General features: G+C 53.3%; 1 protein-coding gene across 1 annotated transcript in view; it reads right to left on the reverse strand.

The window, feature by feature from the left end:
- Positions 1-448: 448 nt before the first annotated feature.
- Positions 449-23,775, reverse strand: part of Pald1 (phosphatase domain containing paladin 1) — a 59,518-nt gene continuing 36,191 nt past the window's right edge. The window contains exons 6-20 of the mRNA XM_070020914.1: positions 23,239-23,399; positions 23,003-23,078; positions 22,297-22,448; positions 21,870-21,969; positions 21,502-21,606; positions 19,820-19,915; positions 19,329-19,457; positions 18,885-19,001; positions 18,649-18,804; positions 18,161-18,343; positions 16,685-16,825; positions 16,478-16,549; positions 14,641-14,781; positions 4,561-4,716; positions 449-2,065 (exon numbers count right to left, since the gene is read on the reverse strand). Coding sequence (XP_069877015.1) covers positions 1,916-2,065; positions 4,561-4,716; positions 14,641-14,781; positions 16,478-16,549; positions 16,685-16,825; positions 18,161-18,343; positions 18,649-18,804; positions 18,885-19,001; positions 19,329-19,457; positions 19,820-19,915; positions 21,502-21,606; positions 21,870-21,969; positions 22,297-22,448; positions 23,003-23,078; positions 23,239-23,399 — 1,935 coding nt within the window. The 3' untranslated portion in view covers positions 449-1,915. The remainder of the gene's footprint in view (positions 2,066-4,560; positions 4,717-14,640; positions 14,782-16,477; positions 16,550-16,684; positions 16,826-18,160; positions 18,344-18,648; positions 18,805-18,884; positions 19,002-19,328; positions 19,458-19,819; positions 19,916-21,501; positions 21,607-21,869; positions 21,970-22,296; positions 22,449-23,002; positions 23,079-23,238; positions 23,400-23,775) is intronic.

Below are 23,775 nucleotides of genomic sequence, written 5' to 3' on the forward strand. Positions count from 1 at the left end.
GGGTCTTGAAGGAAAAGAGGAGGGTGAGGTCCATCTTATCTGAGAATTAGAAGTATCAGCCAGGTGCCCGTAGCTCACACCTGTAATTCTAGCTACTCAGGAGGCTGAGATCTGAGGATCATGTTTCAAAGCCATGCTGGGCAGGAAGGTCTATGAGACTTTTCTGTCCAATTAATCACCAAAAAAGTCAAGTAATGATACAGCACTAACCTGAGTGAAAAATCTAAAGGACAGAGTCCAGGCCATAAGTTCAAGCACTAAGACCAGCACATATACAAAAGGAATGCCAAGGGTAGGTGCATTCCACTGGCTATGTACTTACCCATACTCTAAAGGAGGGGAGGACCCTAACTTGGGTCAAGTCTGGAGCATCTGCCTCCCACCAGACACATAAACAGCCAGACACAACTCACAGTTAAGCTGTATTTAATGCTAAAAAAAAAAAAAAAAAAAAAAAAAAAAGCTCTGTACAAAAAAAAAAAATCACAAATGATTCCTCACAACACCCCTGTGAGGTAGGTAGGCAAGTATTATCTCCCATTTTGCAGATGGGGAAACTGAGGCAGAGAGGTGACATGATCGGCCAATGGTCCCAACACATATAATAGAGCCAACCATGAGAAGCAAAGAATCTATCCCAGTTCAGCCCTGTCTCCAACTCCTTAACTAGCTCTTGTCTGCAAAGAAACAAACACTTCTGCATACATGCAAAAAAAATACATATATATATATATATATATATATATATATAGACAAAAACTAAACCCTGAAAAGGTTATGAGCAGACATACAGTAGTTTTTGCAAAAGACTTCAGCGTAGAGGATCAATATTTTCCAATACTGGGTAGATGTGAACAACTCCAACCTCTTCTCCCCTTTTTAAATAACGACATATTTCTCTTTCAGCAGAAGAGCATGAGCCCAAATGAGCTCACGGCCCCAAGGAGATGGCTGGATGAACAGGCTCCTCAGCTGCAGGCATAGCACTCTCTGTATCTCATCCCCACAGCCACTCCACTGTGTAGAGCTGACCCCGGACCCAGCTCATCAGGGTTTGTCCCAGCTGCTTCCCACCGGGGAGGCAGCTGAAGAACAGCTTAGAATCCTAACAGCCCACTGATCTCCAGGGTCTCCCAGCAACCACTCTTGACCCTGGCATCCTCGGGCTCCCCCAGGCTGTGGGGACGGTAAGGTGCAGAAGGGGCCATGGCTCCCGGTTTTTGGCTCCTGACACCTGCTGTTCAGACTTGGAACAGATCCAGCAGACCTCCCCCATGGTGCTGCTTCTGCTTCTGGAAGCTCTTGGCTCCCACTGAGAGGGACGATCTGATGTTTCCACCCCCTGCCACAGCAGGAGAGAGGAGAAGAAAGAGGGGGAAAGGAGGAGAGGCTAAGTCTTAGCCAGCCCAGCTATACAGGTGGCCCTCACAGTCTCCTAAGCTGGAGACAGGCAAGAGACAGAAGGAAAGTGGGCAAAGCTGCCTTTAAAAGGAATAAATTCACCCAGAGCCATCCCTTCACCCCCCTCAGGTAGCTGGAGCCCCCGGGGCAGTGCTTGGATGATAAAAAGGAGACAGGCAAGGGCAGAACAGCCAGAGGAAGAATGGGAAGGAACGTGGCAAGGTGGTCTGACTGCTAAGAGGAAAGAAGAGGCCAGAAGTGACCATTGGCTCTGGGGCAATTTGGGGAGTGAGCCCAATGCCCGCTAGTCTGCAAGGTACACACACACAGGCCTCTCTGGAAGACCATCCTATGGCTCTGCGGTTACAAGGAATGGCTGTGTGTCTTCTCTGCATGTCCCATAAAAACCTCTTTCCAAGAAAAGAATCTCCAGGATGCTGAGAACCTTTTCCACTGATGAGAACCTCAAGCTCCAGACTGCCCCCTTAAGGACTGGGGGTAGCATAAGGAGCCCCTACAAGTAATCGTCAGCAGCAGAGAGCTCAGAGTCTCGGCCCTGCTCCTGCCAGCGGTAGCGCAGTCTGGAGAGGGGCTGGTCCTGGCTCTCCAGCTCGGGGAAGCCCAGCTGGTTGAGGATCTCATAGACTCCGGCCTTTGACGCCACCTGGGGATGAACAGAGAGGGGGAGGGCTTCAGGGGACGAAAGATACCATCAGGTTACCCCTGACTCCCTCCATCATTTCTTCAGAGGGATCTGAGGCCCATGGGGAAAAGTCTGGGGCCCAGGGCTGCTTCCCACTAGATTAGTACTGTCCTAAGTCTCTATGTCCATCTGTCTCCTTCTCTGGCCCATTTCCTTAGTCAACGGAAAAATCTACTCATAAGACTACATGGAGAGGGGTCTGCAAACAGACCATACTCTATAGCATGCCTAGGGTCCTCAGGAGGACAGGCCAGCTTGCACCATGTTGAATGGAGAGTAAGGAAAGGCCCCTCACGTGTGAGTGCCACTCGGTTCTCAGCCCCAGGGAGGGCAGCTCCTCCCAGGACACTCACCCCACAGCCCTGAGGTTCAGCCACCCAGGCCCTGGCCTCAAACTCAACTTCCAACAGTCTGATCCCTTCTCTCCCCACCAACCTGGAACACTAGAAGAATGTTTTCCACTTAGAATAAAGGGATGACTTTGAGCTACTTCCAGTCCCAGAAATCTGTACCCCCGCCTTCCATGCATCATCCCAGAAGAGGCTGAGGCCCCCAGCTGGAACCATGCTCCTGCCCGGACCAGAAGCTCTTCTTCCTAATGTCTCCCTGACACACAACAGCGGGTTCAACTGAAGAGGGGAATCATACTTCCTCCCAGTACCTGGTCTCAACTGCCACTCTCTTCTCTTTTCTTTTCTTGAACTTGGTACCTAATGCTTTCGCTAACAGGCTAGTGCTCTACCCATGGAGCCAAACACCTCCAAGCCCTTCAAAGCGGTTATTTTTTTTCCAACTTCCACTTTCACCAGAGCCCACCCAGGGACTCAAAAGGATGCTGAGAGTCCAGTAACCATGATTTATGCCTATAATCCCAGCTACTTAGGAGGATGAGATCTGAAGATTATGGTTCAAAACTAGCCTGGACTGGCCGGGCGCTGGAATTCATGCCTGTAATCCTAGCTACTCAGGAGGCTGAGATCTGAGGATCATGGTTCAAAGCCAGCCCAGGCAGGAAAGTCTGTGAGACTTTTATCTCCAAAAAACCACCAGAAAACTGGAAGTAGCACTGTGGCTCAAGTGGTAAAGCACTAGCCTTGAGCTGAAGAGCAGAGAGACAGCGCCCTGGCACAGTGTTCAAGCCCCACAATCAACAACAACAACAACAACAACAAAAAACCTAGCATGGACAAGTTTTGAGTCCCTGAGAATCTCATCTCCAATTAACCACCAAAAAGCTGGAAGTGAAGATGTAGCTCCAGTGGTAAAGCACCAGGCTTGAGCGAAAGAGCCAAGCAAGAGCATAATGCCCTGAGTTCAAGTCTCAGTATTGGCACAAAAGAGGAAAAAGGATGCTGAACCCAGGCCTGCTCATGCAGGCTGGCCCCGCTTCCTTAATGTGACCCCCCCATCAAGTCTCCTGATTCAGGGCCCACTCACATGAACAGGGCCCATCTCAAATGCTTGCCCACTTTGACATCCCAAGAACAGCTGCTAAAGTTCATCCTCATCAGTCCAAACCTATTCCCTGCCTGGGTCCCAGACAGCTCAGAACCCTCTTATACCCTGGTCTCTCTACTCCATCCCCATCCTCCACCCACTCTGGCTGGGTCTCTACCCTCACAGGAGCTAATTCCAGGTCTGCGTCCAGATTAGAACCACCAGGATCTGCCAGGGAAGTCAGGAGGGCCAGCTTCCTGGCCACGGGTAATTACAGGTTTCCCTGGGAAGGATGGAGGACATTCTCCTGAGCTGCAGGTGTCCAAGCAAGAAGAATGGAGATCCAAGGGTAAGGATGACGGCTTAGGCCAGAACAAAGTGGGTTTTGGAGCCAACCAACCAGCTCTGATGATGACCTTAAGCAAGTTCCTGAATCTCTCCGTCTGTCACCTCTGAACGGGAGGGTAGCAGCCATGCTGTTCAGGCATGTGTGGCTATCGCCAGGACTAGCAGATGGCACTGAATGGATCTCACTGAATCCCCACCACTCTCCCAGCCAACACCAACACTGTGATGCTGTTCCAGGATGATCACCTTGACCAAGGTCACAGCTACAAGGAGGCAGGAACAGGGACACCACAGCCTTGCCCTTCACCCACAGGATGCTGGCGGGGGTTGGGCACAACAATGCACAGGAATTGCCAGGAGGCCCAGAGCAGGCACCTAGGCAAGGCTGGCTGTGGGAATGCACAGAACAGGATCCCAGCTGACTGACTCCACACCTGACTTCCTTCTCCACTCATTTGCTCACTCAGCTGTCACTTCTGTGGCTGCCGCCTAAATGCAGACCCATGACTACATGAAACACAACCCTGCAGAGCAGGAAAGAATTCTTCCCCCTCCACAGAGCAGCCCCATACCTGGGTCCAGGTGGGAGGACCCCAGCCACCTGTGAGCTCACTACCCCTGTAGAACCCCCCACCCCCCGCCTCGGGCTCAGCCTCCCTTCCCGCTCTCACCTCCCGCATCCAGGTGCTGAAGGTCCTCTGCCAGGTGTGGGCCTTCTCCAGGTGGAGGTAGGCGTTGAAGAGGATCAGGTAGACATAGCGCTCCAAGTACTGCAGGCTCCTCAGCTGCAGCCTCTGCGTCTCCTGTGCCTCTTTGGCAGCCTTCGCCTGAAGAGAGGGCAGGGCAGGGTCAGCGTGGGGGACTCACTGTCCCCAACACAAACACACACATCCCCTGGCCTGAGTACCCAGCAGGGTGATTGAGATGACAGGATGAAGGGTCACAGGGAAGCCCACTGGGCCACACCAGCTGCTGAGGGTCACAGCCACACTTCCTACTGAGATGACGCAGGCTGCCTGGCCTCCCTGAGCCTCTCCTTCCTCACTGTAGAACTGTGACTACAACCCTGTTCTGAAGGGTGACCAGATGAGGCAGGCTGCCAACAGGAAAGCCCTATAGTGCCCAAGGCATGGCAAGGCACTCTAGGCAGCAGGACCCAATGGATGCCTAGCTCCAACCACCAGGGGGCATCCTTATTGCCAACTCCTGCCGGGGGAACATCTACTCCTCTCCATCCTACCCTTCTCCCCCAAGTCCCTACCTAACTTCCATGTTGCTCTAACTGCTAATGATCAGGGGTGTCAGGGATGTGCTTGCAGTCCTAAGATTGGGGCCAGATAACAGAGCGAAGAGTCACGTTGGCCAAAAAACAAAAGACCTCACAGTAGGATGGGGCGGGGAGCCCAGGTGCACAGCCAGAGGGACAGGATATCAATTTTTCTCTGGGAATGCCCGTGACAGGGAGAAGTGACCGTAGGTAAGCTTCCCAGAGTGGAGGATTTCAGATGGGTCACAAGAACCACTTGCAAAGAAAGATGGAGCACCAGACCGGGGCGGCACAAAGATGAGGATGAGGCCCCGTGGAAGGGGCCAGGAACAGCTGGCCTGGCTGGAAGGAGGCCTCTGAGGGACAAGAAGGGACATGGAGCCAGTTTACAGAAGCCACCAATGTTGCTAGGAAGTAAGTCCTGCAGCTTGGGGCTCAAGGCAGCTTGCTACCCATGACTAACTGCCAGGAGCCTAAAAGTGTAGGTGGCTGGCCCCACCTCAGACCTCTCTCACCTCAGTGAGAGCCAGGGGTGAGGCCTGGGTGGAATGGTTTCTAGAGGCTAGTGGCCAAGGTGGGCACTGTGGCTTCAGCAGAGGGGAGCCCCAGATTTCAGTGTGGGAGGAGCCTGTGAGGGGAACAATGGAGGTTCAGGTCAGGAAGAAAGGGCCTTAAAAGGTGATCCTCTCAAGGGTCAGGGAGACAGGCTGGGGACAAGGTCCAGGGCATTCTTAGCCAGGCTGGCCTCTATGTATGCTGCCACTGAACCTGACTTCTCTAAACCACCATGTGCTGTTCACAAAGCCCTCACCACACCCCATGGAGAGGACCTGGATGGTGAGGCCTACCTTACCTTGTACCTCTCCATCTGTACTCTCCCACACACCCACTGCAGCTCTCTCTGCTCCAGGAAAGGACATGGCACCAGAAATCCCTTGGGTGCCAGGAACATCAGTGGGAGCACACAGTGAGCTTCAGCCTCCCCACAGCTGGGAAGCAGCTGGGCCATAGCTGGCCATGAAGGCACACAGTGTTGGCCTACATGCTTCTCCCCCTCAGCTGCTGTGGGGGACTCTGGGATGGGCTCCACCCCAGACGTGACATGGCCCAGAGCCCTAAGCATTGGAGCTGGAGTGGGGCCTGTGCATGGTCTGGAGTTCCCAGAACCCACTTCTGCATCTAGAGACACGCTCTGGTCATAGGAAAAAAATGGTAACTGGCAAAGCCAGGGGCCCTGGAAAGGGGCGGGAGATGGGCTGTGGGCTGCCCAGAGGAGATCTAGGGACCAGGGCCAATGCTCTGACCACCCCCCATGCCCCCCAGTGAAGGGTAAGATGACATCTGGAACCCATGAGAAGCCATACTGACCCCAGGGCTGGACATGGAGTCACACCCAGGCCCTGCCCTCTGAGAGGCTCACAGGACTACCAAGTAGGTGTGTTTTGGAAAAAGGGCAGCAGCAGGGAGGAAGGGAAGTGTTCCCAGTGGGGAGAAGGTATCAAGAATGTGATATGTCCCCAGGGAACCCCCACCCAGGGCAGACATGGGGGAGGGCAGCAGGAGGTGAAGGGGGAGGGCAGGGTCCAGATATTGGTGTGGGAGCCAAGTCAAGAGGGCCATGGGGACAAGGGCCAGAGTTGGATCTGAGGTTGAGGGAAGGCCCTATGGCTGTTTACTAGAGGATGAGTGCAGCAAGCAGGGAGCAGGAAGCCTATTGTTTTAAGGATCAACTAAGCAGGTACTAAAAGGAATCTATATCTTGGAAATTAGGGGAGAAAAAAGATTTTACCTAAATGCAAAATACAGTCAGTATAATGTGTCCCTGCCTAGCTGCCAGGCCCAGGATGACTAGTTGGGGACACACAGAAGGGCAAGGGACCTCAACCCCCCAGGCTGCTGTCCTTTTCCACTTTCTATCAGAGCCTGGAGTCTATTTAAAACATTTTCTTAGAAGGACAGGAATTCCACTGACCAGTCTGTGCGTGTGTGTGTGCGTGTGCGTGTGTGTGCATGTATACACGCGTGCCAGTCCTGAGGCTTAAACTCAGAGCCTAGCACTATCCCTGAGTTTTCATGCTCAAGGCTGCTGCTCTACCACTTGAACCAAAGCTCCCTTTCCAGCTTTTTTTGTGGTTAACTGGAGAGAAGAATCTCACAAGACTTTCCTGCCTGAGGTGGCTTCAAATTGCAATACTCAGATCTGTTTCCTGAGTAGCTAGGATTAAAGGCTTGACCCACTGGCACCCAGCAAGGATGGTCATTTTAACCATCTCTTACTTGAAGAGCTCAGAAGAATTATCCTGTGGGTAGTAAGACCTCGGCTGTCACCTGGCCACGGCCACACCGGCACGGTCCACCCCATAGGGATAGAGGCCTGCTTGTCCTGAGAGGCAGCAGCAAGGATTAGGCCTGAGGATGTAGGGGAAGGGGTGGAGCAATCCTTTCTGAGTGTCACTGGTAGGCAAGGGTAGAATTATCTCTAAATTCAGACCACTGGGTAAAGATGACATTCGACCTCACCAGAGGTTCCAGGCACATATCCTGCCCTCGATCGCAGGACTATGATTTGAGACAATGACCCATCTGCCTCTGAAGGCCCCAGGTTTCTTAAAACCATCCAAACCTAGCTCTACCTCGGGAGGAGGCAGCCAGCCCAGTCACCTCTTACACATAAAAATAGTGCCACTGTTTTTAAATGGCCTGGCAGGCCAGGCTGTCATTAGCTGTGGTGGAGCTGGACCAGTCTTCCTCATCCATTGGGACTGGACCTCAAAATAGAAAGGGGGGGGGCAGGAGAGGAGGCTGGGTCTCTTATACCTCTGTCTGCCTGGCACAGGTGCAGGCCTGGCATTACCAGTATGACTCTGGAAGTTCTGTTGGTTTCCTGGGCCACCATGAAGAAGGCCACAGAGGTGGGGCTGGGAGCCTCCTCAGGCTGCCTGTACCATAGGAGCCAGTGCATGTCCAGGGCCTACTGCACACCATGGCCACGCTGAGTGTGTCACATCTGATCTGATGGGCACATCCTATTCTCTCCAAACAGTCCTGTGAGTGAAGTGGTCCTGCAGCCCCCAACCTCATACTCCTGGGCCTTGTCTGCTCTTAGACTAAAATGTTGGTGAAACATCCCATCTTAAAGCGTGTTTAACTGCTTTGGTCTGTCTTCCCAAAAGCCAGGCCCAGATTATCGCCATGCCCTGATGGCCTACATCAGGACTTAGTATGCAGCAGGTGCTGTGACCAACGACTCACTGCCCAGCTCATCTCCCACTGCTTCTAATCGCCATCTCTAGATGGCTGGGAACCCCAAGTGGACCCCGAAGCTGTTCCTGCACCAAGTACTGCCCAGCATACTTTCCTGGTCAGGCACCTGGACCTCACCAAATGTGCCCACAGCCCTCCCCACACCTGTAACGAGTGTGCCATGACATCGGCCACTCCATCCCTCTGGCTACTCCAAACTTCTCCCCCCTTTCAACTCCACATCCACTCTATCAGAGAAGCCCATGGGCTCCACTTCAAAACAGGGCCAGGCACGGGCGGCTCCTGCCTGTAATCCTAGCTACACAGGAGGCTAAGATCTGAAGATCCTGGTTCAAAGCTAGCCCGGGCAGGAAAGTCCGTGAGACTCTTATCTCCAATTAACCACCAGAAAATTGGAAGTGGCACTGTAGCTCAAGTGGTAGAGCACTAGCCTTGAGTTGAAGAGCTGAGGGACAGCACCCAGGCCCAGTATTCGAGCCCCACAACCAACCAAAAACAACCACAACAAAAAAGGAAAACCACTTCCAGAAGTTGCCTACCCCCCCCCCCAACCCTCAACTCAGCAATAGCCAGAGGGCCTCCCTGGCACCACCTCTGCCACTCCTGTCAGTCTTCCTGCACTTTAAGTCTGTGCTTCTGAGCCTACACCGGCTCCTGTAACACTCAGATCAGAGGCTGAAGTCTGAGCAGACACAGTCTTCCAGTCCTCCAGCTTCTGACTGGCTCCCCTCCTCCCCACCTCACTTTCTGGCTCTGTTCCTCAAACACACAATGGCCCTCAGCCCACAGAGGTCCCTGGGTTTCCAGAGGCATCATATCTCATTCTGCACAAAGGGACTAACCCCACACCCAGGCCTCTCCTGCCTCACACCCAACCAACCTTATTCATCAGCACCCCTAGGCTGGATGCTGGGATTCCACACTAACAAGGTAGAGCCCACCCCAGACCCTACACATCACCCCAAGCCTGCCACGCCCCATGTCACTCCCCCTTCCCTGTACTCTTCAAGGCAGGCAGCCCAGGGTAACAATCCAGGTTGCAGACAGGAGAGTGGAGGCCGCTGGCAGTGGCAGAGCTACAGTCCAGGTTGCCTATCCCTAGAGAGAGCTCCCTGTCCTGCAAGACCAGCCCAGTGGGCAAAGAGTCAGAGGGACAGTGCACAGGACCGGCTTCCTGTTTATTTAAGTGACAATGTACTCCACTTCCCATCCGGCCAGTCATCTTCTCTCTAGAGACTAGAGTCCTGTTTGTGCCCAGCAGGGCCCCAGGAGCCAAGCTGGCAGAGTTGGGGCTTTGCAGGTGAAACAGGCCACACTCCAGATAGTGAGAGGCCAGTTTCACCAGATAGGGAGAGTTCCGGGAGCCAGGGAATGATGGTGTGGGGGCTGAAGGCGTCCTGGAACCACCAAAAATTCCAAGCCCATGGCATCCACTTAAGAGACCGACCAACTGTGTGCAAGAGCACACACATGCACACTCATGACATTCACACAGGGGAGAGCATGCACACGCCCACACGTACATAAGAACATGCACTCCCACACTCATATATGTGTGCCCATGATATTCACACTCATGGAAGTGCACACACACATGCACATACACTCCAATCTGGCGGCCGTACCAACACCCCAGCTCAGTTCTGGGCTGGCGTTCCGAGCGAACGTAGGGAATCAGTGCTTCCTTCCTGTTCGTCTTAGGTGACAGCTCACAGCATTCCAGGGCTGCTCTACATGCTTGGGGCCAGCCCTGGAGACATTACCCACAGGAATGAGGCCTCTCAGGAACTGCCACACCCCAGTCCTAAGAAAGGCCAAGAAGGAACCACCCAGGGCTCAGGGCCAGAGCTGTGTTGCTTTCTCTTTTTCTTAAATGGCCTCTGAACCTGGCCTTACTGGCCTCCCAGCAGCTCCTGTTCGCAGGGCCAACTCCACACCAGCACCAGCAGGCACACCGTAGGCAACCCATGGCTTCCTCAACAGACCTTCTCTTTCTGTGACCACAAATTGCCCCTTGGGTCCTGGCTGCCACTATGGAGGGAGAGAAGCATAAGCTGAAATGTTTGAAAACAGGGTTTGGTCCCACCTCCAGCCAGGCACAAAACCATTTCTTCCCTAGTAAAATGCATCTAATAAGACCTGTCCTGGGCCTCTGCAGGCCAGAAGAGATCATTTAAGTTCTTAGAAAACTCCAAAGGAGCCGGGAGTGATTATGCACACCTGTAATCCCAGCTACTTAGGAGAAAACCTGAGGATCTCAGTTCTAGGCCAGTCCTCCCACTCTAGTGAGTGGGAGACTCTGTCTGAAAAACAAAAATTAAAATAAAAAGGGCTGTAGGGTGTGGCTTAGAAACCTTGGGTTCAATCCCTACTACCACCAAACTGAAAAAAGAGGGGAGGAGAAAAATTAAGAAAACAGCGCTACTCAAGCTAAAACATCCATTGTGTTAACCAACCCCAGTTTACTGCCTCACAGGGCTACCTTCACTTCAGCTCTGCCTCAGACTCTTTCTGGAAGGAAGACAGGAGACCCACAGGCCATTGTAGAGAACACGGAGAATGAACATCACCAGCCAAAGCCAAGGAAATGTGGTGTTGGCATTAATGATCTTCGAGGGGCTTCCTCCAAAAACTCTTACCTTGGATTCCGTCACAAATATTTTCCCTTTCCAAGCCCAAGAGGAAACAACTAATCCACCAGATGGTGTCATGCTGTGGGCTGGCAGTCCTCTCGGACTCTCCTCAGCCTGTGCCTGGCCTTCTGGTGTCCATCCCTACTTCATGAAATGGCTCCGTTCAAAAGGCTTTTCATTCTCTTTGCTATTTCAGGCAGTTCTTCTGTCTGGTCCCACACATACACAGGTGATCAGGCCTTGAGCCAGGCCTGGATGGTAGAAGAGGCACTGCATGGAGTGCAGGTAGCTCAAACAGGCAGAGGTCAGCAGCCAAGGCTTTCATGGCAGGCTCCATCCATCCCGGGGGAAGGATGGGAAGGCTTAGTGCTCCCACCTCCAGGCTGTCTCCATGATGGCCTCTGGGACATGCTCCTACCCTGTGGCCTTGCTCCTGCGTTGTCTGGAAATATCTCTGGGCCAGGACCATGGCCTCCAGTTCTTATGTTCTCCATAACCATGCTTTCAGTGAGCTGGGAAAGGAGAACTGTCTCCTGAGGAGGCAGTGAGGCCTGGAGGACATGGTCTGGGAGACAGGGTCCGGGTCTGGCCTTCCTCCTCCTGCCACCTTCAGCTGTGTGTTCTTGGACAAGCCCAGGCCCTCCTCCCTCCCTCAGACATGAAACTACAGCTGAAGCTAAAGCTGGTCTGACATCATGCAGGAGTGAGGCTTGAGCCAGGCTGAGGCTGTGAAAGTATGCATTGGTCTAGTGTAGACACTTCACACACTGGTTCTGGGTTCCAGAATGTCAGGATGTGGGAGCCTGACCCTCTGGCCCCAGTGCTGGTCTCCAGTGACTCCCAGATGCCCACATCCTCCTCCCTACCACACACCCCAGGCACATGGCCCTCTTTAGAGACTCCAACCCCAACTAAGTCTAGAGAAACGTGCAGCCTCAATGAATCCAACAGCTTTCCCTTGGTTTTTGGACAAGCACCTCCCAAACCGAGCCATTCTCAGAAATCAAAGGAAACCAAAGGAGGAAAGCAACTGTCTTTTGGCCCCCCAGCACTTCAGGAGGCCTCTCAGTCTGGAATTAGGTATGAGTAATGCAGAAAGCGTGAGGCATCAACAGATGACCACTCTGAAAATTCCAAATGAAATATGGAATTCAGGCAATGTGCACTATAAATGCCAGTCACCAAAACAGTTGTCAGGCCTCACCAGGCCTGAGAGCAGCACACTGCACCACCTCACCTGTGGTGCAGCCAAAGACTCAACAGGAACCTGAGTGATCTTCATGCAGGGGGTGGCTGGCAAGACGGGGGTGGGGGTGGGGGGGTGGGGGAGGGAGATGAGGGGAGAGGAAGGAAAGGGAAAGGAGGAAAGGGGAGGGGAAGAGAGGAGAGGGGAGGGGAGGGGAGAAGAGGAGAGGGAAAGAGAAGGGAGGGGAGGGAAGGGGACAGAAGGGGAGGGGAAGGGAAGGGAGGGGAGGGGAGAGGAGGGGAGAGGAGGGGAGGGGAGGGGAGGGACTTAACCTAGCTAAGCTTGCTGGGGCCACCTGGTGGCTATACTGGGCAATGACTACATGAGGCCTTCGGTCCTTAAAAGGCCTTGAGATGAGGCACATGGATTCCCACCTTCCCACTGCAGAGGTCAGCACCATGCCAGCCTTGGGAATGGGGCAGGTGGACTGGTAAGAAAGGGTGAGAGTCCTCACTGGGTCAGCTTCTTCCCTCCCTAGTAAACAGTCCACCTCAGGAAGTAGCCCCAAGCAACCACCTCTAAACAGACTCAACCACACCACCTTCCAGCCTTACTGCTATCCTATCCAGCCTCATCTCTGATGACTTCTGATAAAACTGTGTAGCAGAGCAAACCAACTCCACTGCCTCTAACAGAGCAAACCAACTCCACTGCCTCTAAACATACTTTTCTCCTTTCCGCCTCCTGACCTTTGCCTATGTGATCCCCCACTTGGGCCTGCAGGAACTCTCATTCTAGGGGATCTGTTAGAGGCCAGCTCCGTGGGCTTCTCCCTCTCTTTGCCATACAGGCTTCCCAGTACTCACCATGGGTAATCCAGGCTGCAAAGCTCAGAGGCAGGGAGGGCCTACCTGCTTTGGAGTTAGAGTCTAGAGGAAGGATTCACAGAGCCTAGCCAGAGTGGGCTGATGCCACACTGAGAGGTAGGGTTTCTCCTCCCCTCTTAACTACTCACCTTCACCTTCAGGGACAACTGGAAGGCTCAGTTCTCACTCTCCACTGCTCTCAGAGCCTCCGCTCAGTGCTGCTACTTGGTGACAGTAGAGGAAACTGAAGAGAGTGGAGCTCAAAAGGAGCCTCAGAATATACTCTAACCTTTACATCCTTCCCTCTGAGAAGCTCCTGCCCTAGCTCCAAACATGGCAGCCTCTAAGTCTTTAAGCTCCTCTCCCAGATGACCTCTGATTTTGGACACAGCTTGATCCCAGATGTTCTGCCTGCCTCCAACCAAGGAACTTACCCTTGCCTCAGCCACAGCCTGATCCATGAGCAACGGCTAGTCCAGATCAATGTGTACCTGGCTGCAGACTAAACAGGGGACTGACTGGGCTCTTGGCCAGCTTACAGGGACTGTAGGCTCAGCTATTCCTGAGACCCTGACCAACCGAAAAGAACACAAAGTTGGCACATATTGCTTCTCTTGGCCCTATGGATGCTACCCCCCACCCCCATTCCAGTACTCATTCTATTCTGGAAGCCAACAGAATTCACAGACCCAGAGAAAAGCAGGAGAGGCATACAGAGGTGCTCCACACCAAAACCCACCCTGGGCCACGCACCAGTAGCTCAGACCTATAATCCTAGCTGCTCAGGAGGCTGAGATCTAAGAATCAAGGTTCAAAGCCAGTCAGGGCAGGAAAGTACAAACTCTTACCTCCAATGAAAAGCAGGAAGTGGAGCTCAAATGGTAGAAGGCCAGCCTTGAGCAAAAACAGCTCAGGGACAAAGCCTAGGCCCTGACACACATGAAAAAAGACCTGACCCCGGGTCCTGTGACTGGCAGAAGAGAGCCAACTATGACAGCAGGGAATGCCAGGGAGCTGAACCTCCAGATTCTCTACATAAACTCTGAACTGTTACGGAAAAAAAGATCTTCCTTAATAACTTTGAGTTATTCGAAAATGGTTTTTAATAGCATAGACCAAGATAAGTGCATGTAGGGCCAGAGCCTGTTGCTGGACAGCATCAGAGTTAAATACTGAACTGTGCCCCTGCCATCCAGGGCTTAGCTCCTCAGCTGACTCCTGCCCAGGAACAACTAGCGGGTTGTCACCTAGTCCCACAGGAGTCTCAGGGGTGCATCCTAACTGGCCAGGACCTCACATGGTCTCAGGCCCACCGCAGGGATCAAATTCTCTTGTTCCTCCCACCCTCCTAAATACACCCCACATGTACAAAACCAAGTGCATGGGTTGGGGTTTTTCCATTTCCAGGATCTCATCCACTTGTGAAGGTGGCAACATTACTAAGTGCTGAGGAGGGGCCTGCAGGACCTGTCACACAAGCCACTACCTGGGCCGCACACATGGGGAAGTGTTGTGGGCCGGCTGGGTGGACTCACCTGGCGGTAGGTACAGATGATAATCTCCCGCAGGTGGTAGTGCATGGGCGTCATAGTCTCACTGACGGTGTCCAGGGCTGCGTCCACTTCCTTCTTCACACGGTGCCCATCAGGCAGCAGCTGGACCACCTTCATCACCACCTGGGGCAAGAGGAGCAATTAGCAGATGGATGGACAGGCTCTCCCCCGACATACAGTGTCACTAGCCACAGAGACTTACCTTGCCTTCTTCTTAGGCAGGGGGGAGGGGGGGCAAACAGTGCCACATCCCCAAGCTACCATTTCCTTTCACAAATAAAACTTACACTTGACCTAGCAACACTGCTTTTAGTGTACACCCCACACACACACCCCAAATATCTAAAAAGCAGGGACTCAGTAAGGCAAGGTGACACACACTTGTAAACTAGAGGCTTAGGCAAAAGGATCATGAGTTTGAGGCCAGCCTGAGACACACAGTGAGACTAAGGCTCAGAAGAAAAAAAAAAGTGTCAGGAAGGCAAGGATTCAAATAGGTATTTTCTATCCGTGTTCACAGAGGTATCACTGACAAAGCTTCCAACAGAGAAAGCTTTCTGGATAAAATGTGGTGTGTATATGCAATGGAATATGACTTAGGCTTACAGAGGAATGGAGTGTGGACCTGTTATAATACACATGAAACTGGAGATAGTACACTAGGTGAAATAAGTCAGCCACAAAAGGCTGTGGATTCCAGTTCTAGGAGCTACCTTCAGTGGCCAAACCCATAGACAAAGAGGCGACTGCTCAGGACTGAGGAAGGAGGAGAATGGGGTTTCTGCTTCATGGCTACAGAGTTTCTGATTTGCAAGGAGCTAGAATTAGACTATGGTGATAATTATACAACATATGTATACTTAATGCCATGGAACTATACACTTAAGAGCAGCCACAAAAGTTCATTTTCTGTTGAGTACATATTTTAGTAAGAAAAGAAAAAGAAGCTAGGTGCTGGTAACTCACACCTGTAATCCTAGCTACTTGAGAGGCTTAGATCTGAGGATGGCAGTTCTAAGCCAGCCTGGGCAAGAAAAGTCTACAAAATTCCTATCTCCAATTAACCAGTAAAAAGCTAGAAGTGGAGGTATGGCTCAGGTATAAGGAGCCATTTTTCCATTCTAGCTCTGAATGGAAAAAGCTAAGCAAGTGCACAAGGCTTTGAGTTCAAGCTCCAGTACTGGCATAGACACATTAAAAAATAAAAAAAGATGAAAAGAATCAGAATCATCCAGAAGAAGGAAGAAAGAAGTCAGGGAGAAGAACAAGTATGTGCAAAAAGCCCAGAGATGCACCAGCCTGGTGGGTCCAAGCTGTTGTGTATATGAGGACAGCAGGGGCACATGGAGCAGGTGCCAGGTGTAGGGCAGCTGACCATGATGTCCACCGCCAGGCAGCCACATGCCTGTATCTAGAAGGTGCCAATTCCCCACTGAGTGTATGAGATGACATATGACAAGCAGTAAGTACATGATGCATGGTGACTGAAACTGAAATGCCAGTGACTGTCCATCCAGCAGTCTGTCTCAGGCAGGGAAATGGACAGGACAGCCTGGGCTAGGACCCCATGCAAAGATGCCAACCACAGCTGGGTTTACAGATGCCTGGGGGGGGGCAGTCATCATTTACCCAGACATGTGGCACGGCCAGGAAGTAAAAGGCCCCAGGACCCCTTCTCCTAAAGCCCTCTGCCATCTGCCCCAGAACCAAGCTGCCCTGGGCGCTGGCTGGCTCATCTGGGAAGTGGGAAGACCCCTCCCTAAGCTGCCGGCAGGACTCTTCATGCATTTCCTCAGTTTCCCCCTGGGAGTACACTCACCTGAAACTCGCCCTTGGTGAACTTGGCATCGGGCACGCTCACAAGCTCCTCCTCACCCACCTCGGGGCAGCCCTGAGGGAGGAAAGCTGTTGAGGCAGGATTCCCTCCCAGTCCAGACACATATGCCACAGTTCAGCACCCCCTGCAGATTGGCCTAATGTCCACCCCTACTGGGCAGACCCTGTCCTCACAGGAGGCCACACATACCTGGATATGCCAGAAGGCCAGCACAGCCACCACCATGGCAGTTGTGGTCCGGCCTTGGCCACTGAGGCAGCTGAACACAAAGCCAGTCCCCGGGTCTTTGGCGAGAGCAGCCTTCAAGGCCTCCAGCAGCTGGTCAAAGTCCTGGAGGAGGAGGCCATGGTTTGAGATGCAGGGTACTGTCTAGCTGCCCTGGCTCCGGGTGTGACCTTTCCAAACAGCCACCCCAACAGCTGAACCTCAGAAACTGCTAGGCTCACAGCCTTACACACACACACACACACACACACACACACACACACACACACACACACACACACACACACACACACACACACACACACACACGGGGTACACAGGAGATCACATGCATGTGAATCCTGATGCACTGCTGTAACTATACCAGGACCTGGGATGAACAGGTGAACACACAGCATACACAACAGCCTTACACACACACACACACACACACACACACACACACACACACACACACACACACACACACACACACACACACACACGGGGTACACAGGAGATCACATGCATGTGAATCCTGATGCACTGCTGTAACTATACCAGGACCTGGGATGAACAGGTGAACACACAGCATACACACAAGCCGTAAGGTGTCCATCCTCTATGTTGCAGGACACATACATGTGTTTTGCTATGTCCCTGATGACTTGAGCTGCAGCCAGCCCACCAAGTCCTGAGCTCAGATGACCATCACAGAGCACGGCCACAAGGAGGCAGCACACCACAAGCCGCAACTGGACTGGCCCAACAGAGAGCCAGGTGGGACAGGCTGAGCAGGGAACACCACTAGCACACAGCTATCCCCAAACAATACATGCTGGCACACAAAGCATGCTGATGTGTCAGGACAACTGCAAACACACATCTGCCACAGGAAGATTGCTTCAATATCCCACCAGAGCCTCCTCACAACCCTGAACACCACAGCTCTGTGAAGCTCATTCTACAACCATGATCCCCAAGGAAAGACAGATATCACAGACACAAGAACCCAACCCACTCTCCACAGGGCTACCACCCTCCAACACACATGTACACTCTGTAACATGGAGTGCATACACCCGTGGCACATGATAAACATGTGTTCACATTTTATCCATATCTCTCCCATACATGCACCTGTCACACACACCTACAATACATAAACCACCGTCTTCATATGTATCCCTTCAACACACACACAAATCTGTGTATACATACCTAACACAATATGGACACAAAGCCTTTTAGCACACAATCCACATACCTACAACAAATAACAAAGCCCTGTGTGCACACACACTCACACATAGGGTCAGGAAGGGCACGTCTGAAAACTGTGAGACAATCCCCCGACAACACAGCAGAGCAGGCTATCATTCTCCTCCCTGAGCCCAGGCCTGAGGGGAAGTGGAGGGGGGGGGGGGAAATCCAGTCCCTCCAGAGACTTTGGCCCCTCACCTCCTCTCGAGGGGCACAGAAATCGGGCACAGGGATGCGGTGGTAAGTGAGGCCAGGACAGACACCGCGGTGCTGACTGAAGACCTCCTGTGTGGTGAGGCATGTCTGGATCCTGGGTGCTGCTGAGCCCTTCAGGACAGGGTCAGGCTGGCTCATGTGGGCCTTTAGCTGGGTCTCCAGGGTCTGGGAAAGGGCATGGGAGAGGACAGAAGCCACTGAGGTAGCCTCCAGGCCAGCCCTGAGAGATCAAAGCCTACTGGGGCCATGATCTGTCCAGGGGATAGGCCACCTCTCCCCCGACCCCTCCCCAGGCTCAGGTCAGAAACTCCCAAGGAAGGTGAGGAGAACGATGGAGTATGAGTCCTGAATCAGCTCCTCCTTGAGACCACCCATCAGGACCTCAGCTTCTACCACAGCAGGCCTGTGGGCCCCTCTGAACCCCCCACCGCAATCCAAGGCAGGGACATGCACAGGGCAGGAGGCTTCACCTCTAACTGGTCAGGGGTCATGGGGGACCCAGGCTGCTGCAGGCTGTGGGTGTGACCGTCACATTCCAGCACAACCTCCTCCCTCAGGTTGATCCATACCACCTGCTGCAGCTTCCTCTTGGCATCCATCAGATAAGTCAGGATGCTGCCCAGTGCCTGAGGAATAGAGAGGCCATCAGAAACAAGGCCAATTGTCTCCCTGTCCCACACTGGGAATCCAGCCCAGGAGCAGGCACCTTGGCACTGGGCTGGGCCATGCCATAGATGGGCATTCGGGGAACACGACGGAAGTTGGCTACATTCATCTCTCTGAGGGTGCTGAGCGCATCTGGGGAGACGAGATCGTCCGCCTTCTGTGGGGAGAGCAGGGAGCTTGAGACCCACAACAACCAACAGCCACAGAGGGTTCAGACCTGTCCAAGGTGGGGAGTAGGAGGAAGCAAGGGAGGGAGGAAGTAGCCCTTTACAGTGTGCGGGGCCCTGCTGCACACTGGGCATCCCAGAGAAGACACAAAGGGTGACCGCCCCACTCCAGAGGAGGCTTGAGGCTCAGAGATGAAAAGCTGGAGACCAAGACTCCCCTGACCCTCTACTAAAGTTCTGGGTTTGGAAGCTACAGGTGCTTCCTTGGGAACCTCCCCAGCCATGCCCATCCCCTCCCCACAGCCAATCACACTCACCAGGGAGCCCTTGGCCAAGAGGGCCCCAGGAGTCACAGGACCTGCAGAGTTCAGTGTCACTGGCAGGCGATACAGCTCAGGGTGGGCACACAGCCAGCGGCTGAAACTGAGGGCAAAGGCCAGGGGGTACTACAGCCCAAGGCCAAGAGAGACGTGGTGTTCAAGGGTGTGGCACCAACCCAACCTCTCCCTGCCCACCCTGCAAAAGGGAAGCCCCAAGAAATATCAAGAAGGAGGCCAGGGCAAGAAGGAGGAGTAGGTAAGAGAAGACCAGGCTAAGGGTACCAAGTCTGAGGCTCAGCAAGGAACAGCAGGGCCTCCCTAGAACAAGACTGCTTGGCCCTTCCATCTGGCTCCCTCCTTGCCTCTCATAATTCAGCCCCAGCAGCCTTCCTTAGGGACCAACACACACACACACATCCCTACCATTCCCCAGTTCCATGGGTACCCTCCAGAAAGGAAGCAGGGTTTCTGCGTCTCCCCAGCCTCACCTGCTCATGGAGATAGTAGTTGAACAGAATCAGGTAGAAGTACCGCTCCAGGCTCTTCAGCGCCCTCTGCCGCATATTGTGCTGGCCACTACTTTCCTGACAAAAGCACAGGAAGGAGGGGCAAGAGTGAAAATCTGGCTAAAAATTTACAGAGGGCTTCTCAGGCCACCCTTCTCCATGCCCGGAAGGGTCAGAGTTAAGCCCAGGAAATCCCATAAGCCAGTATCTCCTCCCTACTCCACTTTATACCAACGCTGCCAGGCTACAAGTTCATCCAAGCATCTAGCTTTGTTCCATCAGCTGCTCTCTGGTACAAGGAGAAGGCTGGTAACTGGTGGCCACACCAGACACTGTGTCTCTGGTGAAAGGGCTGCCTCTCCAAATAGGCACCAGTCTGGAGATGGAGGTTCAGGAAGCTGGTCCCTCACTGTGCTCCTGACTTTTGCCATCTTAAGTCTCGTTCTGCACCCACTGAGTAACTATGCAAACACCTTCCCTTTTTAAAGGGAGGCCCTGTATAAACCAGGAACCCCTCACTGGAAAACAGACACCCTCACAATAGTACGCATGGACATTATTACTACCCCTAATTTACAGAGGAGAAAAGGAAACTTAGAGAAATGAGGTGACTTCCTCCAAGTCATACAGCTGAAGGCAAACAGGCAGGGCCTCCTTTATCCTAACTCAGCCCAGAATCCTGTGGGCTATGGGGGCTAACAGGAGGAGCCCCCTGGGTCTCCCCCAAACCCTGCATCTCTGGGTTCTCCTGCCAGCTCTCTACCCTTGGGAAGGCAAGTAAGATTTGAATCAGCCTGAAAAAAGGTCCATTCCTTTGGGTGAAGTTCAAGCCCATCTTTGGGGATCTCCAGTGGGGGTCAGCAAGCCCTTTTAAGGGCCAGGCAGGAAACACACAGGGTGTGGAGGCACGGTCTCAGCCATAGCTCTTCAACCCTGCCATTGCAGCAGGAGAGCAGTGCCGGCAACACATGGGCCACCAGCAAGACTGGTGCTGTGAAACCTGGCAGAGACAGGTAGCAGCAGGGCATGAGCCCTGAGCTGGGCTTGGTTGGCCCCTGATCCACACCGAGGGTGGGGGGATAAAAGGGGAAATAATTTAGACTAGGAAAAAGTCCTGATTATACAAAGGCTTTCATGTTCATGAAGTTGCCCAGAGCAAAAAGTATTTACACATGATAACTCATCCATGTTTGGTAAATCACAGCAGGTGACATTCCAGAGACATATGCTCCGGGCTGGCTGCATTCTATCTGCCTGAGCTGGTTTCAAAAGAGATCCTCAGATCACAGCCTCCTGTGTAGCTAGGATAACATAGATATACACCATCTTTTATCTTTGCGAGTAAATGATCTCAGGTATTTCAATACAGTAATGCAAAGCTGCCTAACCTAGGAACCACAGGTGATCTGAGAAGTCTCTGAATCCAGCAGTCTCAGCCAGCAGCCCTTCTATCTATCCTGTTTATTCTGCAGCCAGGGACCAAGTCTAGGAAAGTAAACTTCCCCTCTTCCATGTCCAGGCCCTGCACCCCGACCTTTCCTCCCTCTACAAACAGGAGAGGCAGCAGCCAGAAGTCAGTCTGAAAGAAGCCAGTCTCAGGTCTAGCCAGATCAGGGGCAGGGTTTGGGGAGACAGAGGCTCTCACACCACCCTCCAGGCCTCACCTGCACAGAGCTCTCTGGCCCGATACCTTCCAACTTCCTATGGCTCTCCAGGATCACTTCCTTTAGGTCATACAACTCCGAACAGGCAGCGATGGCTCTGTCCACCTGGGGCCAGGGACCAGGGCAAGGAGAAAGAGAACAGGGTCAGGATTGGCAGAGAATGACACACACACACACACACACACACACACACACACACACACACACACACACACACACACACACACACACACACACACACACACACACACACACACACACACACACACACACACACACACACACACACACACACACCACCCTCAGCAGAAGCCAAAACCAGTCCCTCCATGGTCCCTGCCCTGTTCCTCACCCAGCCCCTCTCTCACCTCCTCCACCATCTTCCATCCCTGCGGCACGGCACGAAGAAGGCTGTGGATGACCTGGAACTGCTCCATGGGCAGCTGCTTGGTCTGTGGGGGGGCAGCGCTGACGAGGTAGGGGGTCAGGAGCATAATCAGGGCTCCCAAGGCTTCTGGAAAGCCATGCTGCCCATTCTTTACCACCCATATGGCCACTAGGAGGCGCCAGACTGCACTCCTTCTAAATACCTTGGGGAAAAGCAAGGGGGCACTTTCTGCCTGGGGAAACTGAGGCCCAGCAAGCCTACAGCAAACCAGAAAATGAGCCCCAGGTACCCCATTTCCAGTTCTGGCTCAGAGGTCCTTGGATATGTCCGCATTTTCAGGAAGCCCCACCCCCTCCTTTCCAGGCACTCAGAGAGCTCTGTGGATTGATGGGGCCCAGGCCACTCACTCTGGCTGATAGGTGGTACCACCGTGGTGAAACAGCAGGAGGGTGCCCAGAGCCATGCCCAGGTTGGTCCTGCCCATGCCTGACTGACAGCTGAAGAGGAGGGCAGGAGGAGGCCCAGAGGCATCTCGGAGCCGTAGCAGACTGGGTGTCTCCTAGGGAAAAGATCATGAATGACATCAGACAACAGCAGGTTCCAGAAGCCCTGAGTCTGAGGACTAAGTCAGGAGGGAGCTCACCACAGCAGTGCACTGTGTGCAGTGAGCTGAGGACGTTATCAAATCAGCCAGTCAAACCAGGGTAGGAAAGAAGGGTCATCAGCACTGAGGAGCCACTGGCTAAAAAGTCTGAGTCAAGAACCACCAGTTTCGACAGAAATAGAACTGCAGGTCTGGAGACAGGTGGCGTCTCCAAGACCACACTACAAATTCCCAGCCGCACCACAGCCACAAGCCTGTCCCCCAGTGCTCAATGCTGGCTCTGACCCCTAAAGGGTGTGCAAGTGCACACCTACACACACACACACACACACACACACACACACATGCTGACACGTAGAGACACGTACACATGCCACAAAGGGACACACACACAGAGCATGAATGAGGCTCTCCTGTGAGGACAACCACAGGTGTCTCCATGGAGACCAATCCCAAAGCACCTGCCCCATACAGTGCCCCACACACACACTGCCTCTGCCCCCACTTACCCGGAGGACACTGACAAAGGCATCAAGCTGGGCTTCCAGGGGGGCCCCTTGCTCTGGAAGGGGCAGGCGGTGGTACCTGCCAGGGGAAAGGGGGCACATCAGGCAGGCTCCCTCCCCATCTCAGGCCTCAACCTAAGCCCCATTCCCAAGCGCAGCTGGGACGTTGTCCCCAGTAAGGGAGACATGGGTGCAAGGAGCATGGTCCAGCCTGCAGCTGGAAGGCCAGCCATGGGTACCTATATGCGGGCTGCAGAAAGAGCGGTCGCTTGTACACCTCCTCAGTCACATGCACGTCGTCCTCACCCCGGATGACCACAGCATGGGGCTCCCCTCGGAGGTTGTCTGTGTTGTGGTACACATGATATGTGTTCTCACTCAGCTGGGCAAAGTCGTGGATCTAGAATGAAGTGCATCAGATCAGGGAACCATGAGTTGCCCTTCAGAACCCTCCCCGACCATTCCTACTGTGATGACCTCTGGTGACCAGACCATACAGAAAGCCACAAACAGCCTTCTTTTCCTCCAAGAGGGTACCATGTGGCTAGAGGCCCTCTCCATGGCCTTCCTGGGAGTCCTGGAGGCATCAGGGAAGTCTCCAGTCCCAGCGCAACCGGGGCAGACAGGAGGGCTCTGCCCAGTGGGCAGCAGGAATGTGCTAAGCCACCTGAGTGCCAGGACAGGGTGAGGCTTGAAAGTGGGAAGTGGGAAGGAGGCCGGAAAGGGTGTCAGGGAGGGGACAGTGTGTGGACCACTGCGACCCCACATTCCATTCA

The sequence above is a fragment of the Dipodomys merriami genome, unplaced genomic scaffold, assembly GCF_024711535.1.
Source record: "Dipodomys merriami isolate MVZ:Mamm:240054 unplaced genomic scaffold, mDipMer1.0.p SCAF_14, whole genome shotgun sequence".
Lineage (NCBI taxonomy): Eukaryota > Metazoa > Chordata > Mammalia > Rodentia > Heteromyidae > Dipodomys > Dipodomys merriami.